Source organism: Hemiscyllium ocellatum, chromosome 30 (assembly GCF_020745735.1).
Source record: "Hemiscyllium ocellatum isolate sHemOce1 chromosome 30, sHemOce1.pat.X.cur, whole genome shotgun sequence".
In the NCBI taxonomy this organism is placed as follows: Eukaryota; Metazoa; Chordata; class Chondrichthyes; order Orectolobiformes; family Hemiscylliidae; genus Hemiscyllium; species Hemiscyllium ocellatum.
This window is the reverse complement of record NC_083430.1, coordinates 3,940,992-3,962,670: the sequence shown is the minus strand read 5'-3', so window position 1 is coordinate 3,962,670 and position 21,679 is coordinate 3,940,992. Positions and strand designations below refer to the sequence as shown.

The 21,679-nt window shown below is 42.9% G+C and overlaps 1 protein-coding gene and 1 long non-coding RNA gene across 2 annotated transcripts in view; one reads left to right on the top strand and one right to left on the bottom strand.

The window, feature by feature from the left end:
- Positions 1-1,404: 1,404 nt before the first annotated feature.
- LOC132830106 (uncharacterized) lies at positions 1,405-4,030 on the bottom strand. Its single transcript, XR_009646325.1, has 3 exons — positions 3,805-4,030; positions 2,152-2,269; positions 1,405-1,557 (listed from the first exon to the last, which is right to left on the bottom strand). It is a non-coding gene; the product is annotated as an uncharacterized LOC132830106 (long non-coding RNA).
- A 111-nt stretch (positions 4,031-4,141) lies between these two features.
- The window catches only part of LOC132830065 (small ribosomal subunit protein uS15m-like), a 45,019-nt gene continuing 27,481 nt past the window's right edge, over positions 4,142-21,679 (top strand). Inside the window, exons 1-5 of the mRNA XM_060847532.1 lie at positions 4,142-4,225; positions 5,220-5,273; positions 13,519-13,594; positions 16,270-16,318; positions 18,262-18,346. Of these exons, the coding sequence (XP_060703515.1) occupies positions 4,150-4,225; positions 5,220-5,273; positions 13,519-13,594; positions 16,270-16,318; positions 18,262-18,346 (340 nt within the window). The 5' untranslated portion in view covers positions 4,142-4,149. The remainder of the gene's footprint in view (positions 4,226-5,219; positions 5,274-13,518; positions 13,595-16,269; positions 16,319-18,261; positions 18,347-21,679) is intronic.

The window sequence follows — 21,679 nt, the reverse complement described above, 5'->3', positions numbered from 1 at the left end:
ATATATAGCCTCTAGCTGTACATTCTCAATCCTTATTCATTAGTCTGTTATGGGACACTATTATGGTATCAAAGGCTTCTTGTAAAATCCAAATAAATTACATCTGCTAATTACCATTGTTTACTCTCTACACTATATCTTTAAAAAAATAATTTGAGTTTGTCAAGCAAGGTTTTCTGTTTTAAAATCTATGATAGCCATTCAAGATTTGAATTTTTCTTTCCCTTACATTCTCTCCTTCAGCAAATATTGTTGTCCATTAATTTTTCCCTCAAAATTAGCTCTTCCTCATTCTATGAACTGGATTTTGTCATAATTACAGCACTGTCTATCATCATCTCAAAGCATATAATGTTATGGTCACTACTGTCCAGATGTTCAATTGCTTCTACGTCTCCATCTGCTCTGGCCCTTCCCATTTTAGATCCAATCGAAACAGTTTTTGAACAGCTGTCAGATTGTGTTTCATCAACTCCCTATAAAAATAGATAAGTTTTGCTATCACACATAGATTTAAAAAGCACAAAGTGATCTAAGGAAAGGGCTTTTTTTTCATAAACTAAGTGCTAAGTCAGGACATTGATGCCAGTTTAGAATTTGGTGCAGAAGGGGAAAGAGATGCTGCTTTTAATATCTTTTCCTAAACCTCTGGGAGCCAGTGAGTGTCATTTTGTCTGCCAGCTAAGGCACTGTAACCTTCTACCAGGTTAGCTAACAGAATTAATAGCTAATTTAATGAACTAAATAAATAGGGTTAAACAGTGAGGCAAGATTTAGAATCTGTGTGCATGGCTACATAATTACCTTTTGTTTGGCAGATATGAGTGAAGTAAAGGAGAAGCTGTTCCACGTGAGAACAAATTCAGTCAGGCAGAAGGGGTTGATGGTGGATGGGGATTGTTTAGGCCTTTGTTCATAAGAAGAAGTCAAGGCATCGAACAGAAAAACAAAGAACTGAGGCCACTGACAAACTAAAATGAAAACAGAAATTGCTAGAGAGACTCAGCAACTCTGGCAGCATCTGCGGAAAATAGAGTTAATATTTCAAATCCTGTGACCATTCATCAAAACAGATCCAGACGTTTCATCCGATGTTCTGGTGAAAAGTCATTGTTATGAATCTTCGCGACCTCGGGTCAGGGTGCTTCCTGGCTTGTCAAATGCCTCAAATGGCACAGTATTCATTTTTGAGGGGTCGAGGTGCAGGAAGTTCAAAATGTTTTGGGGAGCTGATGAGCCATCCAAATGTTCTCACTGACCTGAATCTATTCGGATGCTCTTACTGCAGCACTGAGTTCAGGTGAACAACTCCCCTTACTCTACAGCAGTGAGTTCACACTGGGCAGAGGATATTCACCTTCTCTGTGTAGGGGAAGGGATTCACTGAGTCATGCAAACTGCTGAAATGCCAGTGAGTTCCTGAGTAATTACACTGACGAAAGATGTATAACTTATATAACACCATATTTGTAAGTTAACTTTTGTAATAGAGGCAATGAATGTGGGTCAGGATGGAGTTGGGCCCATTGCTCCAGGATGCAGATTGGTGCAGCCAACCTGTGGTGAGAAAAACAGAGGTGACATTTTGAGTCTCAAAAGCTAGTACGTCCAAAAACATTTCAGAACGATTAACTCTGTTTCTTTCTCTGCAAATGCTACCAGGCTTGATGAGTTTTTTCACCATTCTCTGTGTTCCTTTTACTCATGAAGAGGAAATAAGTGAAAATTCTTCTTTTCTGCATAGAACCTCCAACCAACACTATATACCAGACATACTGACAACATTTTCTTCCTCTGGACCCATGGTGAGGAGTCACTGAAACAAGTACACAGTACACAGTACACAACGAATTTCATCCCACCATCAGACTTACCATGGACTACTCTTTCGTATCCATCTCATTCATGGACACATGCATCTCCATCAGAAATGCAGCAACTCACTCTACCGCAAACCCTCGGATAACCTCACAACGCTACACTTCTCTAGCTTCTACCCGAAACATATTAAAACAGCCATCCCCTACGGACAAGCCCTCTGCATACAAATGATCTGTTCAGATGAGAAGGAACATGATGGACACTTCAAAGTGCTCAAGGATGCCCTCATAGGAACAGGGCATGATGCTCAACTCGTCAGTTCTGACGTACCACAGTGAGAAACTGTAATGACCTCCACAGGAGACAGACACAAGCGGCAACAGACAGGGTATCCTTCATTGTCCAGTACTTCCCCGGAGCCGAACGACTATGCCATGTTCTTCGTAGCCTGCAACACATTAAAGATGAGGATGAGTATCTCGCCAAGACCTTCCCCACACCACCATTTCTCGTCTTTAAACAACCACCAAACCTTAAAAAGATCATAATTCGTAGCAAACTGTCCAGCCTTCAGGACAAAAACATCGTACAACCCTGCAATAGCTGCTACTGTAAAACATGACAGAGTATTGACATGAGGAATACCATTACACATGGAGACACCCCCAGCATGTACACAGCAGGTACTCATGTGACTTGGTCAAAGTGGTCTAACTCATACGCTGCAGGCAAGGATGCCTCGAGGCATGGTACATTGGCCAGACCGAGCAGTCACTACAACAGCGGATGAAAGGACACTACACAACAATCACCAGGCAGGAGTGTTCCCTCCCAGTCAGGGAACTTCAGCGGTCCAGGACATTTGGCCTGACTATTTTGGGTGACCATCTCCAAGGCTGACTTCTGGACAAGCAACAACACAGAGTGACTGAGCAGAGGCTGTTAAGAAAGTTCGGTATCCACAGAAATGGCCTTAACCGGGACCTTGAGTTCATTTCACACAATAGGTGACCCCACTGCACCATACATTCTCTCACACACACACACACTCCTACATACACATACACCCACGCAGACCCTCCCACAAACACAAGCTCTCTCTCATACGCACACACATACACCCGCCCACACTCACACCCTCTCACACATACCCCACCACACTCACACACACACTTAACCAAGCTTACACACACTCTGTCACGCATATACACACCCACATGCATACACTCACAGGCACACTCAATTTGTCGCTCCTATGTGCGCACACATAGAAGCTTATGGGATGAATTAGTTTTTGCGAATTACATTTTATTTTGCTCAAAAACTGCATGAATTTATGCAAAACCCTGTAAAACTATGCAGAGGATTTGTCAGTCTGACATAGCATTGGACACAGACAAACTTCACACCCAGTGTTTAAAAAGCTGAGCTACCTTGAGAATATAATTTGAAAGAAGTTCTGGGATTTACATATCAAAGAGAAATCAGCATATCCCATTATGAAAGATGAAAGTCTTAATCTAAGATTGTTTACTGTATCACATCTCCATGACATTGGACTCCTTTGGCTTTAAATTCTGTGAGCATGATCTTAATCTCCACAATCCCTGAGGAAGGAGCGGCCCTCCGAAAGCCAGTGCTTCCAAATAAACCTGTTGGACTATAACCTGGTGTTGTGTGATTTTTAAATAAGTGAAAATTGAACTCAATTCAGCTGCCGAAAATATTAGGGATTTGTTGAAAAATGAGGCTCTAACACCATCATCCCCTCACAGCCAACGGGGCACATCCCAGTCAAAAGGACTCGTGAAATGCTCCAAGAAAGAAGACTTGCCTTAACGAGCTAAACTTAACACTGTTATGAATTCAGCTGTTGAATAAAACAAAAGTACAAAACAGCTCTGCCCAGTAAAAGTTATTGGTAAAGTTGAAGGTCCATTGAACATGAAACGAGAGTGGGAAAAAGAAAAATGAGTGTCTGACCTATTTCCCCGCGACAGGGTGAAGGTGTGATATAGATGTGAGGGGTTTGAAGAGATTGCTGTTACTGTGGGATGGAGGAGAGTGAGGATTGCAGATGCTGGGACCACAGTCTAGGTCAGAGTGTTGCTGGAAGAGCACAGCACGTCAGGCAGCATCTGAGCAGCAGACATTTCGGGCAAAAACCCTCCTTCAGGAATCCCACTCTGGGATTCTTGTTACTATGGGATGTCCTTGTTGCTACGTATTCTTGTTGCTGTTACTATGGGATGTCCTTGTTGCTATGGCCCTAATCGGCCCTGGTCGCTCTGTCATGACGTGGCGGTCGCGTTGTTGATGACGACGGTGATGCTGCGGCGGGTGGTTTGCCGGTTCCTGAGACCCGGAGGATGGGCCCCGTTCACCCGGGAGGAGCCGGGGGGAGGTGAGTGCACGGAGCCCCGGGTATCTTCACTCCGGGCAGCCTGAGCGGACGGTCAGGTTCTGGGACGGGACGGGACGGGACGGAACGAAACGAAACGAAATGGGGTCGAGGGATGAGCAAGGGGCAATGGCGGGGACGAGGAAGAGGAAGAGGGTGAGGGGCGGATAGAGCCGGGAGAGGGGGAAGAGAAAGAGGGGTAACGGGCCTGGGAATAAGATGATGAGCAGGAGTTACCGGGGAGAAGGGAGGGAAGGGGCACTGTGCCCTGTAATGGGGAGCAGGGAGCATGGCGAGGTTTGGGGGGTGCTGCTGGTACAGGGGGACGGTGAGGAGCAGGGGAGTGTTCACCTTTCTGAAGAGGGTGACAGTTCATTCACCAGGGTGGGGGGGGGGGGAGCAGGAGGGCAGTGGGGGGTAAGGAGGGCTAAACGACCTCTTTTTGAGAGGTGGGGGGAGGGTGGGCAGTGTTGAGAACGCCCGGGGAACAGGCAAAGACAGCATGAGAATGGGGAGGAATGTCAGGAGATGGGTCAGAGGTATGAGGATCCCAGGAGATGGAGTATGTAGCTGGTGGAGGGGGAGGGAGTTGGAGGAAATGCATTATGAAAAGCTAATCTTCCTGAACTGTCTAACATTGCACTAACTATAGTGTTGTGGGATCACACAGCTGCCCTGTCTTTAGATAGAGGTGACTGCTGGTGTTTTAAGTTGAGGTCACCACACCTCAAGTGAGGGGAGAGGTTGTGAAGGAGACTCCTTTGTGATAATTGTGGGAATTGAACCTGTGTTTTGGCATCCGTCTGCATTGCAAACCAGCCAACTGCTAATTTGAGATACGAAAGGTGTCTGAGTGCACTTCAATGAGAATATTTTTGCAGTGCTCATAGCCCAACTCTCCAGATCCAGTTTAGAAAATATTACAGTACAAGTTTACTACAAGATAGTGTCTAACCCATTTTGTGGCCATTGTTGAGTGTTGGCTGTCTTCCTACAGGTGCCAGCTCGGTAGCCGTGAAAAATTATGCCAGTCTTTCAAAGAAAACCCGAGGTATGTAACAAACATCAGTGGATAGTACAGATACTGAGAGGGAATCTGCACTTGCTGTATAATTTTTGCAGCAACACATTGACACCCTGTTTCTGTTAGTTCAATTATCAGAGAGATCAATGGTTGCAGGATGTTGTAAACTAATGGATATCTTAAAGATTTAGTTGTGTGAGAGATTTCTGAATGGGCTGTACTCAAAGGAGAAAATGAACCCCCAGTGCTAACACGTTACCATTACACTGTAGATACCATTTTACCCTTTCCAAACACACAGGCACCTATGCATGTAGTAAAGATTGGCTTTGGCAGCATGAATGGGTCAGGCATGCAAGAAACATCTCGCAGTCTTGAAAGCCACATCCAAACCAGAGATGATGAAAAAGCAAAGGAAGAAACTAATCTTTGAGTTTGCTCAGTAGTTTAGAGGATGTCATGCAATTCAATTAAAAAAAGCCAATGTCTTGGAAATGAAGTAGCTAAGCAAGCCACAGACAAGTGCAGATGTCTACAGAACACCCAGTTGAAGGCCCAAGCAATAGCACTGCACAATCTTGTTCATGATTTCCTAGAAGCTGAACTACTGAGGGATGTCTGATCCACTGACATGGGCTCCAAATGTCCAAAAAGGGTAACTGAACGACTCGCTAAAATATAGGGATATTAATGACCAACACTCAGTCCAAATAATTTATGGATGTTTGGGGTGTCCCTGAGCACTTGGCATTTGACTAGTGAAAAGTGAGAAGGATTTGGAAGTAAATGTAACTATCAAGAGCATTGATATGAAAATGCAGCCAGCAGGAGCTTGAAAGATGTTGAGAACATTCACGTTGGATCACACACCTAACCCAATTTTTCTCTCTGGCTGAAATCAAATCCAATGCCTGTCTCTACTAAAAGGAACCAAATCATCTGAAAGACATTGACAACTGATGTCCATCACATTGAGTCCAATACTGCTCCACTTGTTCACAAAGATTATGGCGAAGTGACTGAACGAGACAATCAAAATCAATTCTTGGCAAAAGGGTTTCCTTGCAGCTACTCCTGGGTGCATAAAAATTATTATTGTCCTCAAAAATATCACTATGAAACAAACTGAAAGAACCTAGCAGCTACTTTTGTCGATCTTGTGAAGGCCTTTGACTCCATTGGTTGCAAACTATGTATTAAAACTCAACATAGTGTGTGTCCCCAGAGACTTCATAACTCTGGTCTCAGATTTAAACGTTACCAGATGGTGGAAGAAACAAAACTAAGATCATTCCAATCAACAAGGAGAGGGGAGTTAAACCATTCTCACTGATAGTATTCAGTATTGCCTGGGATCTATTGGTGTGCTCTCTGGAAAGGGTCAACTCATCCATCGTCCTGGGAGAGAGAAGAATCAAGTATTCATCTTTGACCTTTGTGGATGATAGCACTGTTTAATGACTTGGACACCAAGATGGAGAGAAACAGGGTCCATTCATTCTGGTAAGCAATCACACTGTGTGGCGAGAGTGGGAATTTACAAAATGTTTAAAGCTCAAAAGCCAGGGAACAGGCATATTGTACTTTAAAGGTGTCAAATACCTGAATAAAATCTGCATACAACATAAAATCATCGCACCTAGTTAACAGTTTCCTGCTGATGCAGCCTGTATGAAAAGGTGAGCTGTGAAGACGATGCAGGGATGTTGCAGTGTGGTTTGGTCAGACTGAGTGGGTAAATATATGACTGAAGCAGTACAATGTGGATAAATGTGAGGGTATCTACATTGATAGCAGAAGTAGGAAGGCAGATTATTCTTTAAACTGAGAGCGCGGAATGCTCAACGAGACCTAGGTGTCCCTCATGCATCAATCACTGAAATTTGAGGCCCAGGTGTAGCAGGCAGTAAAGAAGGCCAACTGTTATGTATTTGAGAATTCATATGGGAAAAGGATGTCTTGCTGCATTTATTTAAGGCATTAGTGAGGCTACCCCTGGAATGTGTAGTTTTTGCCTACTTTTCTGAGGAAGGATGTTCTTGTCATAGAGGGAGTGCAGCGAAGAAGTACCAAATTGATTCCTGGATTGATGTATGAGGAGTGATTGAGTCGATTAGGACTGTGTTCACTGAAGTTTAGAAGAATGAGGGGGAGATATCATAGAAACCCATAAAATTCTAACAAGACAGACAGGTTCTATTCAAGAAAAATGTTTCTAATGGTGGGGCAGCCTAGAACCAGAGGTCACAGTTTAAGGATAAGGGGTAAACCTTTGAGAATTGAGCTGACAAGAAATTTCTTCATGCAAAGAATGGTGAGTCTGGAATTCAGTACCACAGAAAATGGTTGAGGCCAAAGCTTACGTTTTCAAGCAGACAATCAAGAGGTATGAGGAAGAGTGGTATTATGATATTGAGCTCAATGATCAGCTATGAACAAATTTAATATTGGAGCAGGCTTGAGAGGCCAAATAGCCGCCTTCTGCTCCTATCTTCCTTTCTATAAACCCCACAAGGTTGACCCTTACACAAGGCTGACCTTGTATGATAAAATTCTGTCAGAATTGTGAGGGTCCCAATGAATGCCTTGCCCATATTTGAGTGTCAACCATTCATAAAGTATGAGAAAGTAAAGTGCCACAGCAAGAACTTGGAGATAAGTTGTTATAACCTGTCTTAAGTCTGCACAGCCTACCTTGAACCAAGTGATGGCACTCCCTGGAAATGGGCCATCATGTTCAGAAAGGGCCAAGGTGGCTGCTGCTCCTGCCGTTGCAGGCTTAGTTAAAGATTTATTATAGGTTTTTTTGCGGTTATTATGGTAAATATGGTTTACTAATATAAGACTTTTTTCCTTATTGTTTTATGAATATTCAAAAAAATCCAAAAGAACCAAACAAAAGTAACTGGGATTTCTTTCAAGTGGACTTCTTTAAAAATAAGCTTTTTGAGAATCGACAGTGAATGGCTGAGGTTTCTTTTATTCTTAATTCAGAGATTTAGAAAGTCTATGTTTTAGGAAGTTTTTTTTAATACTATGCTTTTCTTTTAAAATAAAGAGTTGTTTTTCTTCCAGAGTGTCCTACATATGGTCAGCTCTGGAGAAGTTTTTTTTCCTTTGAGGAATTTATTGAAGTGGAATCATTTTTATTCAGTTACTCAGCTAAGCGGCTGATTTTAACTGTTTTACGTGTTTGAAATGTATATTTTAATTTTTTTTCCATTTGAATAGTATTTCCTGTAAGTAATGAAAGATGGTTTATTTTATATATAAGATTATTGAAATTTCTTTTTAGGCTTAATGTTATTAAGGCCATATGTAAGGTACAGAGATGGCTAGTAGATTTAGAAAACTTATTACCCAGTAGGATCAGTCAGACAAATGGATGACTGTCAGGAAAAGTAAGAAGGTAGTTCAAAAGTCTCTGGCTATTACTCTATCAAATAGATATTCAGTTTTTGGAACTGTCAAAGGGGATAGTCTCTCAGGAAAATGGAAGGACCAGTTAGTTGTTGGACACTTGGAACAATTCTTATGTTAGACAGCATTTGACAAGATTTAATAGAATTATTGTTATAAGTGACTGTCCTGTCAGGGCCTAGACAGGAGATTCTTGGCGGTGAGCATGTGTTTAGGGTGGTTTGTTGCTTTCCTGATGCTAGGATTAAGGACAATTCTAAATATGTAAAGCATGTTGTTAAAGGTGAAATTGAGAAGCATGAAATTATTGTTCACATTGGTAGGAATGGCATTTTTAGGGAATAAATTAAGGCAGAACAGAGAGAATTTAAGATATTAAGTAGAAAGTTAAAAAATAAAATCTTAAAAGTAGTAATTTCTGGTTTCCTCCAATGCCAGACTCAAACGAGCGAAGCTACGAAAAGTAAAGGAGCTAAACCAATGGCTGGAGAGCTGGTGTATTGAGATTAGGTTCCCTACAGTGTGGAACCAGGCCCTTTGGCCCAACAAGTCCACACCGACTCTCCGAAGAGTAACCCACCCATACCATTTCCCTCTGATTAACACTATGGGCAATTTAGTATGGCATGTTCACTTGACCTGCACATCTTTGGACTGTGGGAGAAACCAGAGCACCCAGAGGAAACCTTCGCAGACAGATGGAGAATGTGCAACCTCCACATAGACAGTCAACCAAGGCTGGAATTGAACCTGGGTCCCTGGTGCTGTGAGGCAGCAGTGCTAACCACTGAGCCTTTGTTCAGGGATTCAGGTTTTTGGACAACTGGAATGTCTCTTCTATTCCAAATGACCTGTTCAAAAAGGATGGGTCTAACCTAGACTGGAAAGAGACCAATATCTTAGCAAGGAGATTTATCATTCTACTAAGGGAGTGTTTATACTGATAGAGAAGGTAAGTGGAGGAATTCTAAGTAGCAGTAAAATTGGAAGGATTGATGGGTAAGGTTCTTAATGTGAAAGCATGTCAATAAGAAAAAAAGACAAAAGTGTCAGAGTTGTAGTGACTCTGAAGAACTAAACTGCATTTATTTTGATGCAAGGGGTCTAAACAGATAAGGTTGATGAACTTGGGGCATGTTTAAGAACATGGGATTTGGCCATTACAGCTATTACAGAAACTTGGCTGAGAGACGGACAAGATTGGCAGCTCAATGTTCTGGGTTTCAAGTGCTCTAGGAAGGATATAAAAGGAGGGAAGAAAAGAGGGGGTGATATTTTCATTAAGGAATTGGATTCCTTACAGTTTGGAAACAGGCCCTTCGGCCCAACAAATCCACATTGACCCACCGAAGAGCAACTCACCCAGACCCATTCCCCTACATTTACCCCTTCACCTAACACGACTAGCAATTTAGCATGGCCAATTCACCTAACCTGTACATTTATTTGGACTGTGGGAGGAAACCGGAGCACCCGGAGGAAACCCATGCAGACATGGGGAGAATGTGCAAACTCCACACAGACAGTTGCCTGAGGCAGGAATTGAACCTAGGTCTCTGGCGCTGTGAGACAGCAGTGCTAACCACTGTGTCACCGTGCCGCACATAATTATATTACTGGCGTAATTAGGGAAGATAGTGCTGAAAAATCATCCAGTGAAAATTGTATGGGTAGAAATTACAAACCAGGAAAGATCACTTTGATAGGATTGTACTAAAGGCCCCCAATTGCAAGAAAGAAATTGAGAAACAAATATGTAGGGAGATCTCAGATATATGTAAGCATTATAAGGTTGTAATAATGGGGGATTTCAATTTTCCAAACATTGACTGTTAAAGGTTTGGATGGTGAAGAGTTTGTCAAATGTGTTCAAGAAAACTTTCTTTATCAACATGTAGATGCTCTTTCTATGGAAGGAGCAAAACTAGACCTTCGTTTGGGCTTAAGGCAGGGCAGGTGACTGAAGTAAAAGTGGGGGAACACTTTGGGTCATAATTCATAATTTCAAAATAGTTATAGAAAAGGATAAGCCTTCCATAAATATTGAAGTCTTTAATTGGAGTAAGGCAGTTTTTAATGGTATGAGATAAGAACTTTCAAAAGTTCATTAGAGTAGGCTGTTCACAGGTCTAAGGAAGCATTCAAGAGTGTGATAACAAGAATTCAGAGGTATTTTGTTCCTGTTAGAGTGAAAGGTAAGGAGAAAGTGAGGACTGCAGATGCTAGAGATCAGAGTCAGAGTGTGGTGCTGGAAAAGCCCAGCCAATCAGGCAGCATCCGAGGAGAGGAGAGTCAACGTTTCGAGCATAAGCCCTTCATCAGGAATTAGATGAAGGGCTTGTGCTCGAAACGTCGACTCTCCTCTCCTCGGATGCTGCCTGATTGGCTGGGCTTTTCCAACACTACACTCTTCGGCTTGAAAGTGAAGGGTAAGACGAGTATGATTAAGGAATAATGGGTGAATAAAGATAGAGGTTCTAATTAATAAAGTTAGGTCACGTGGTATTCAGGGTGAGCTTGCCAACTAGATATATAATTGGCTTAGTGGCAGGAGACCGAGTAATGGTGGACTGGAGATCTGTGATCAGCAGCGTTCCACGAGGCTGGACTGCTTCCGGGTCCTTTCTTGTTTGACATCGATATAAATTATTTGGATGAGAATATGGAAGGCAAGGTTAGTACATTTGTGGGTGACACTAAAATTGGTGGAATAGTAGACCGTGAAGAAGATTTTCTAAGATTAAAAAAGGATCTTGATCAAATAGGTCAATGGGCTGAAAAATGGCAGATGGCATTCAATCTGGATAAGTGCAAGCTATTGCATTTTAGTACAACAAACAACAATAGGGTTTATACAATTAACGTTAGGGCCTTGCATTGTGTTGTAGAATAAAGGGACCGAAGGGTGCAGGTACATGATTCTTTAAAGTTTGCATCACAGATAGATAGGATGGATAAAAAGGCATTTGGCATGCTTGTCTTCATTGCTCAGTCCTTTGAGTATAGGAATTGGGGTGTTATGTTGAGGTTGTACAGAACATTGGTGAGGCCTCTTCTGTGCTGAAAATGTGTTGCTGGAAAAGCACAGCAGGTCAGACAGCATCCAATAAGCAGGGGAATCGACATTTCGGGCATGAGCCCTTCTTCAGGAATGTAGCCCTCCTGAAGAAGGGCTCATGCCCGAAACATCGTTTCTCCTGCTCTTTGGATGCTGCCTGACCTGCTGTGCTTTTCCAGCAACACATTTTCAGCTCTGATCTCCAGCATCTGCAGTCCTCATTTTCTCCTTGAGGCCTCTTCTGTGTCCAGTTCTGGTTGCCCAGTTATAGGAAGGATATTATCAAGCTGGAGAGGGTTTAAGAGATTTACCAGGATGTTCCTGGGTATGGAAGGTTTGCTTTATAAGGAAAGGCTGGATAGTCATGGAGATGTACAGCACAGAAACAGGTGGGACTTTTTTTTTCAACACTGGAGTGTAGGAGGTTGAGAGGTGACCTGATAGAAATTGTAAAACAATGAGAGGTGTAGATAGAGTTGATGGTAGTGGGCTTTTCCTCAAGACAAGGAATTTCGAGACTAGGGCACACATTTTTAAGGTACGAGGATAGAGATTTTAAAAAGTCATGAGGCAAATGTTTTGCACAGAAGATGGTTCACATGTGGAATGAATCCCCTGAGGAAGTAGTGGTTGCAGGTACAATTACAATGTTTAGAAAACATTTGGATGGATACATGAATAGGAAAGGTTTAGAGAGATGAGAGCCAGGAGAAGATAGGTGAAACTAGTTTAGTTTGGGATTATGTTTGGCATGGACTGGCTGAAGCGAAGGGTCTGTTTCTGTGCTGTGTGACTCTATCACTGTATTGACTATGTCACAATCTGACACAAGGATGACAGCTGGGTGCTACAATGGGACATTGGAAGAAAAATACTGAAATGTTAACAGCTTGACCCAATGATCATAAAATTAATGGGGGAAATGTGGGCCCAAGTAGTTTGGCCTTGTGCTGGGCGCAAGAGGCAAATGATAACTGTAACAACAGCCTCATGAGTTTCCTCAAAAATTCAAGGTTCCAAGTCATTTGCACAGTAGATCTCTCAATTAACCATATCCCTCGAACTACAGATTTTCCCCAACAGTTGGAATGACGCAAGGCTCATTGCTGGAGATGACTAACACTGGTCCTGGGTACAGGGGAATGTTGTTCAATCTGGTCTAGTAGTGAATGCAGCAACATGGATAAAAGATAAAAATGATTTCGGGTTGACATAAATGGTGGTCAACTTACAAAATGCATTACTTGATTATTCGGGGTGTATGGTGACTGGTTACTTTCAGAACAGTCAAATCACTCTAAATGTTGTCAGATTCCTTGGGCAGCTAATCAAGAACAGCAGTCTGCTCCATTACTCCCTTAGCAAAGAACATCGCAGTTTGGCAATTTGATGTGGTACCTATGTCTCTTCCATGTCAGTATGGTTTTGCTAATAGAGCTATGTTTTAACGTCAGCAAATGATGTGCAAATTTGAGTTAGACACTCGTTCGAGTGTTTCAAAATATTGATGGACATGTGGGTGCACTATCGGAGCACAGCCAGTGAGTGGAGCTCTAACAAGGGTCAAAGATTTAGATTGGGAAAAACCTGGATGTACTGTCCAAAAGGATAATGGAAGTCAATTCAATAGTAACTATCAAAAGCCAGAAGAGAGAAATGTTTGCAGGCCTCTGGTTGAAATGCAGACAAGTGGGTGGCTCTTAATGATGTGGGTAGAGTTGGGCTGGGCAGGATGTCCTATGTTTTATAAAGTTCATTGGTATCATATTTTAATATGTTTTCCCCTCCTTGCAGAATTTCCTAGCCAGCTGGATGACCTGTCATCAACCATGCTGAAGAAGGATTACAAAGACCTGGAGATAATGAATACGTATGTACACTGAGTTTCCTGATGACAGGTGCTGCATTCAAATGCTGGAGCACCATACTTTTCTGCTGAACTCATACTCTGGAAGTCGAGGTGGGGGACCATTTTGGTGCAGTGTTGGTATGTGGAGTCAGGATACTAGGACTCTGTGGCCTAATGGAAAAGGCATAAGACTTTTAAGCCATGGGTTATGGGTTCAAGACCCATCTGGGGTTAGCATATTACCAGTGTCTAGAAGTGCTGCCTCAAAATACCTGGGACTCTCTATGACTGTGCGGCGTTTGCATGTCCTCCCTGTATCTGCATGGGTTTCCTCCCACAGTCCAAAGATGTGCGAGTTAGGTGGATTGGCCAGGGAAAAAGAAAATTGCCTCGTAGTCTCCCTGGATGTGCAGGTTAGGTGGCTTAGCCATGCTACAGATTCCATGTGGGTTATAGGGATGGGGTGAGTGGAATGGTCTTCGAAGGGTTGATGCAGACACGATGGGCCGAATAATCTCTTTCTGCACTGTGGAGGTTCTATGATTATATGATACTAAGCTCCTAGGTTCAATAACTAATGGGAAGTCAGTTTCCCATCCAATGATATGAAGACTTTGATTGAGCAATTGGCCTTGAATGTATCTAATTGTGGGATTGAATGCCTTGAATATGCAATTGGTCCTACCCCTGTACTGAAAACACTGTCGGGGTTGGGGCGGATTTCTTCAACCAATTGTGGGTGGCACAGTGGTTAGCACTGCTGTCTCACAGCGCCAGAGACCCAGGTTCAATTCCCGCCTCAGGCGACTGACTCTGTGGAGTTTGCACATTCTTCTCGTGTCTGTGTGGGTTTCCTCCGGGTGCTCCGGTTTTCTCCCACAGTCCAAAAGATGTGCAGATTAGGTGAATTGGCCATGCTAAATTGCCTATAGTGTTAGATGAAGGGGTAAATATAGGGGAGTGGGTATGGGTGGGTTGCACTTCGTTGGGTCGGTGAAGACTTGTTGGGCTGAAGGGCCTGTTTCCACACTGTAAGTAATCTATCTATAATCTGTCTAATCTAATCTATTAAACCAGTGGTGGTAGTTGCTGGGTTTCAGTATTTGTACTTCTATCTCCCATTGCTGCCTATTGAGATTGGGTGGCCAGAACCAATCAACTTCTGCCAAACCTCTGCACTTTCAACTAGTGACTTTGTACAGAAGGTGAAAGGATAATCAGGGAGTGGCTGAACAAGCTAGGGCTGTTTTCCCTGGAGCGTCGGAGGCTGAGTGATGACGTTATAGAGGTGTACAAAATCATGAGGGAAATGGATAGGATAAATTGACAAAGTCTTTTCCCTGGGGTTGGGGAGTCCAGAACTAGAGGGTATAGGTTTAGGGTGAAAGAGACCTAAGAGATAAAAAAGAGACCTAAGGGGCAACGTTTTCACACAGCGGGTGGTATGGAATGAGCTGCCAGAGGAAGTGGTGGATGCTGGTATAATTGCAACATTTAAGAGGCATCTGGATAGGTATATGAATAGGAAAGGTTTGGTTGGATATGGGCCAGGTGCTGGCAGATGGTACTAGATTGGGTTGGGATATCTGGTCGGCATGGATATCTAGTTGGACTGAAGGGTCTGTTTCCGTGCTGTACATCGCATGACTCTAATCTGACTGGTGTTCAGAATGATGAATTCAACACAAAGTATTCTGTCTGGTGGGAAATCTAAACACAAGCTTAAATTTAGAGCTGGCTCATTCATGGGTAAAGTCAGTAAACAATTTATCCTCTCGCAGTGGTTGAGATCTGAAACTTTCTACCTCAAGAGATTATAGATGGTGAGGTGCACTGGAAGTTTTCATGACATATATTGGTAGGTTTCTATTCTGAAGGATATCAAGAATTACACATTATATGATGTAGGTTTGCTCGCTGACCTGGAAGGTTCAATTCCAGATGTTTCGTCACCTACCAGGTAACATCTTCAGTAAGCTTCTGGGCGAAGCACTGTTGATAATTCCTGCTTTCTATTTGTATGTTTGGATTTCTTTGGGTTGGTGATGTCATTTCCTGTGGTGATAACATTGCCTGTTCTTTTTCTCAGGGGTCTAGATGGGGTCTAACTCGATGTGTTTGTTGAGAGAGTTCCAGTTGGAATGCTGTGCTTCTAGGAATTCTTGTGCATGTCTCTGTTTGGCTTGACCTAGGATGGATGTGTTGTCCCAGTCGAACTACTTCAGTCCATCAGTAAAGTTCATGTCAAAAATTAATATTTTGTCAGAAAAACTCAATGACTCATTATTACCCTACAATACTGTATGTTTGGCCCTTCATGACTCAGGTAATAGGGATGAATAGTAATGTTGCCATCCTGGTGCTGCTGGTGTCAACACTGCTGACGTTCTCATATCTACGGCTTTTAAAAGAATTGATTCACTGTGATCAGCAAGATTATGAAGGGAAAATGCCAGCTGCCCAATGTTCGTGATAGCTCAGTGCCATCTAAGTTGACAGTGATGAGTTCAAAGGATGATGATTAGGTTCTCCTTCCCATTGGAGAAGGTCTTTGCCTGCCATTTATCATGCACCAAACCAAAATGTCCATTTCAGCAAATGAGTTGCAAATGCCATTGAATGCTTCCCCATTTCTGCAAGTCCTACGTGAGACTGTTCTCCTGTATATTTGAATTGTGAATCTAATTTTTCTGCAGGACCAATGATGTGGTTCGAAAGCTGCTCTCACTGGAAATGGCACCCCATGTAAGTCATTCCCTTTTCAGATTAGATTTTATTGAAGTAGTGTGGAGCCCATGCTTTCCCGTTTGTCTTTTTCTCATATTGTAATTACCTTATTTTATTGCTGCATTGATTATCTCCCTTTTCAATCCACCGCTCGCGCCTTAACCAAAGGCAGATCTTCTGATGAGGCTGAAATGACTTATTTCTATAGTGCTTTTAATATAATAAAATATCCCATGGTGTTTTACAGTTGTTACAAACTTTGATAACTGTGCCACATATCATGGTACTGAGGGCAGATGGCTGAAGGCTTGGTCAGTGAAGTTTATTTTGAAGAGCCCCACAAGAGAAGACAGAGAGAGAGAAAGTTGGAGGGGTTTAGACAATGAATTGAAGACCTTAGAACCTCGGCAGCTGAAGCCACAGCCGTCAGTGGTGAAGGATAAAATTTCAAAAAGACGGAGTTAGAGTATCCTAGATATTGTGGACGGTTGTGGGACTGGAAAGTATTGCAGATATATTGTGAGACCATGGAGAGATCTGATGAGAATTTTAAAGTTTAGACGCTGTTTCACAGGGCTGCACTGTGGTTCAACTGAATGTTTTTTGCAAATTAGGGCATGGTTTCTGATGGCCTCAAGCTTACCGAAGGCAGAGTTTGGAGGTCAGTTAGGGAAGCACTGGGATAATCCAATCCTGAGGTAACAAAGGCACATGTGAGAGTTTCCGAAGCAAAGAGCAAGGTAAGGGCAAAATTGGGGATTGTTACGGCAATGCAAATAGGGACTCTACATGATGAGGTGGGAAAGCGTCTTGTGGTCCAATGTGATACTTAGCTGTTGAATAGTCTGCTTTCCTCGCAGACTTTGCAGGGAGAAAATCGGAGTAATTTGCTACGGAACAGAGTTTGCAGTAGAGGCTGAACTCATCTCTATTTAAATAGAGAAAATTTCTGGTCATCTAGGTCCCCTACTTTGAATAAAAGTTGTATGATTTTACAACAATGAAAGAGTGAGGAGTGGTGAAGTACAACTGAGTTGAACAGTGCTATGCTTTGAGATGATGTCAAGGTCAGCATATGGAAGAGGGGACTAGATGGAGAGATTCCTGATGAATGTGTGCCACAGAAATAAATATATGTGAGTGGGTAAAGAAGCCTTTGGAAGTGTTACTCTGATTATAATTAGCTCAGTTAAGAATGGAACCAGATGAGATTAGTCTCACCCAGCTGGATGACTGTGGAGAAGCATGGCTCAGTGGATAGCACTGCTGCCTCAGAGCACCAGGGACCCGGGTTTGATTCCAGCCATGGGTGACTGTCTGTGTGGACTTTGCACATTCTCCCCGTGTCTTAGTGGGTTTCCTCCGGATGCTCCGTTTCTTCCACCAGTCTAACGATGTGCAGGTTAGGTGGATTGGCCATGGAAAATGTAGGTTTATCAGGATAGGATATTAGGGTGTATCTGGGTGTATCTTCGAAGAGTCAGTCTGGACTTGACTGGCTAAATATCATGCTTCCATACTATAGGGATTTTATGAATGCTATGAATAAATGTTGGGCGATGTAGTCAGGCTGCAGACTGAACATAAAGGATGAAGAGTGGAAGTCTTTTGTTTGACTCTGAAGAGCCATGTCTGTGCTGTTGCATGATTGGAATCCAACTTAGAGGGATTCAAGCATCTGTGAAATGAGAGATCAGGGTGTTTGAAGAGGAGAGGGAAGTTGGCGCTGAGATGGTTTACAGGATGATGGGCTATTGAATGGAGTTGTTTTTAAGAAGGTGAGTGATAAAGTCAGATTAAATATTAGGCCTGAAGCCATTGCTTTTGTCCCTGTTCCAAACATCCCTCCTCTAACTATTCTAGAATATAAATCCAGACTAGAAAGAGGAAATTCCTCAATTAACTTGTGATTGACCTTGCAATGTTGATATTGAACTGACACGCTGAATTACTCACTCCAGAAAGAGAAGCTGAAACTGAAAACAAGCCAGCTGGTGGAGAAGGTGCAGAGGAGTCCCAGTGACGTTGGCTCTACAGAAGTCCAAAGTGAGTATGCATTTCCATTATGCAATCCCCTACAGGTTGTGTTCAGTTAAAAGTACTCTTTTTATATACTGGTTTAAGCATCTGAGTTTATATTTTTATAACTTGATGTTTCGTAACTTAATTGGCAAGTGGCAAAAAACTTATCAAACCAAACTAGTCCCAAAGATCACATGGAGTAGTGTTCTCCATTACTACTCTAAACTTCAGATGATGTGATCTCTGCTGTAATCTAGACTCAATTCACCTCCGGCTCTCCTGAAGATGCATGCATTTCAAAGGCTCTCTTCTCTCTGAAGAGACAATGCCAAGTTAATTTTAACACAGCTTAAATGCATATTCCTGCAACTGAAATCTGTAAAACTGTAATCTATAGCAATATTACACAGCCATTTAGTTTTTAAACCTCTTCTGGGAAACCCATGAGTCTGTGTTGCACGGTCGCTCAGTGGTTAGCAGCACCAGGAACCCGGGTTCGATTCCAGCCTCGGGCGACTGTCTGTGTGGAGTTTGCACATTCTCCCCGTGTCTGCATGAGTTTCCTCCAGTGCTCCGGTTTCCTCCCACAGTCCAAAGATGTGCATGTTAGGATGAATTGGTCATGCTAAATTACCCATAGAGTTAGGTGCATTAGTTAGGGGGAATGGGTCTGGAAGGGTTACTCTTCAGAGGGTCGGTGTGGACTAGTTCGGCTGAAGGGCCTGTTTCCACACTGTAGGAAATTTTAAAAAAAAAAGCTGGAAATAGAGTCATAGAGATGTACAGCATGGAAACAGACCCTTTGGTCCAACTATGCCAACCAGATATCCCAAACCAATCTAGTCTCACCTGCCAGCACCCGGTCTATTCATCTACCCATCCAAATGCCTCTTAAATGTTGCAACTGTACCAGCCTCCACCACTACTTCTGGCAGCTCATTCCATACACCTACCACCCTTTGCATGAAAAGTTGCCCCTTAGGTCTCTTTTATATCTTCCCCCTCTCGCCCTAAACCTATGCTCTCTAGGTCTGGACTCCCCGACCCCAGGGAAAAGACTTTGTCTATTTATCCTATGCATGCTCCTCATAATTTTGTAAACCTCTATAAGGTCACCCCTCAGCCGCCGATACTCCAGGGAAAACAGCCCCAGCCTGTTCAGCCTCTCCCTATCGCTCAAATCCTCCAACCCTGGCAATATCCTTGTAAATCTTTCTGAACTCTTTCAAGTTTCGCAACATCTTTCCGATAGGAAGGAGACAGAATTGCACGCAATACTCCAACAGTGGCCAAACCAATGTCCTGTACAGCCGCAAAGTGACCTCCCAGTGTTTGAGCCATTCAAATTATCTGCTTTAAACTTTGAATCATTCTTGCTGCTCACCCCTGGACCTTTTTCTTGGGCACAGTTCATGAGATGTGGTTTGACCATAGGCCATGCTGTCTTTAAAGTATCTATGAATTAACATTCTGGTGCAGTTCCAGGTAAGTAGGCTGTACATCCTAACAAATCAACAGCATGTTCTTTTGATTGTTGATAATAGGCAGAGTACAGATGTGCTCCATTAGTCCACTGGAGCATCTATTATTAGAGGCAATTCTGTATTTGACAGCCCTTCCTCAACAACCTTGGATGAGCTAAAAGCTACATCGTCAATCAATGCAATAGCAGTTGAACTTGTCATTAAGCTGATTTACACTTGTGTTTCATAGACAAGGACCCATTCTCTGTAAACAAAACAAATATGATCAGTTTTGTCGTTTTTTTTTAAATAACCTGACATCTTTGGGGACCTGTTTTTCTTAGTCTCTATCTCCATGACATTTCTTGATCAACTGAGTCAACTTAATAACCAATCAACACCTTTTTGTAAAATTATTTGAAATTTGGTATTCTTTTGTTTTTGAGTCTGAGATGAAAAGCTTCAGCAGCACGTCTCTCTCTTCAACATCTGATAACTCACCTCTATGCACAATCAAAGGTTGTGTAATAATAGTCGTTTCCTGATTTCTTGCTATTGGACCACAAAGGATGAACTCAGATTTCTCCAGTTTCCTCATTTCCCCTCCCCCCACCTTGTCTCAGTCAAATCCCTCGAACTCAGCACCGCCTTCCTAACCTGCAATCTTCTTCCTGACCTCTCCGCCCCCATCCCACTCCGGCCTATCACCCTCACCTTGACCTCCTTCCACCTATCGCATTTCCATCACCCCTCCCCCAAGTCCCTCCTCCCTACCTTTTATCTTAGCCTGCTGGACACACTTTCCTCATTCCTGAAGAAGGGCTTATGCCCAAAACGTCGAATCTCCTGTTCCTTGGATGCTGCCTGACCTGCGCTTTTCCAGCGATAATCCATTCACTACCTAACACCATTCGAATCTCTCAATACCTCCTCAATCTGTAGCATCCACTCTGTTTACAGGAACATGTTTTGAATTTAGGTACCTTCCCACCTTCATCAGTAAGTTTCATTGTTTTTGTCAACAAGCTTTGATCCTTCCATTGATGATTAATCCTGGATTCCTGAAAGACAGTTTAATTTCCTTGGTATTGCAAAAGTCCAAAACTCATCAAATCCTCAAGTTAATTAGAAAAGTTGAACAATTGCTTTAACTCATTCCTTGAACTAGAGTCATAGAGATATACAGTACAGAAACAGACCCTTTGGGTTGGGATAGCTGGTTGGCATGGACGGGTTGGACCAATCTAGTCCCACCCGCCAGCATCTGGCCCACATCCATCCAAACCCTTCCTATTCATGTACCCATCCAAATGCCTCTTAAATGTTGCAATTATACCAGCCTCCACTACTTCCTCTGGCAGCTCATTCCATAGGTGTACCATCCGCTGCGTGGAAATGTTGCCCCTTAGGTCTCTTTTATATCTTTCCCCTCTCACCCTAAACATATGCCCTCTAGTTCTGGACTCTCTGACCCCAGGGGAAAGACTTTGGTTATTTATCCTATCCATGCCTCTCATGATTTTATAAACCTCTCTGAGGGCACCCCTCAGCCTCCGACACTCCAGGGAAAACAGCCCCAGCCTATTCAACCTTTCCCTCCAGTTCAAACCCTCCAACCCTGGCAACAACCTTGTAAATCTTTTCTGAACCCTTTCAAGTTTCACAACATCTTTCCGATAGGAAGGAGACCAGAATTGCATGCAATATTCCAACAGTGGCCTAACCAATGTCCTGTACAGCCATAACATGACCTCCCACCTGTACTCAATACTCTGGCCAATAAAGGAAAGCATACCAAATACCTTCTTCACTATCCTATCTACCTGCAACTCCACTTTCAAGGAGCTCTGAACCCGCACTCCAAGGTGTCTCTATTTAGCAACGCTCCCTAAGA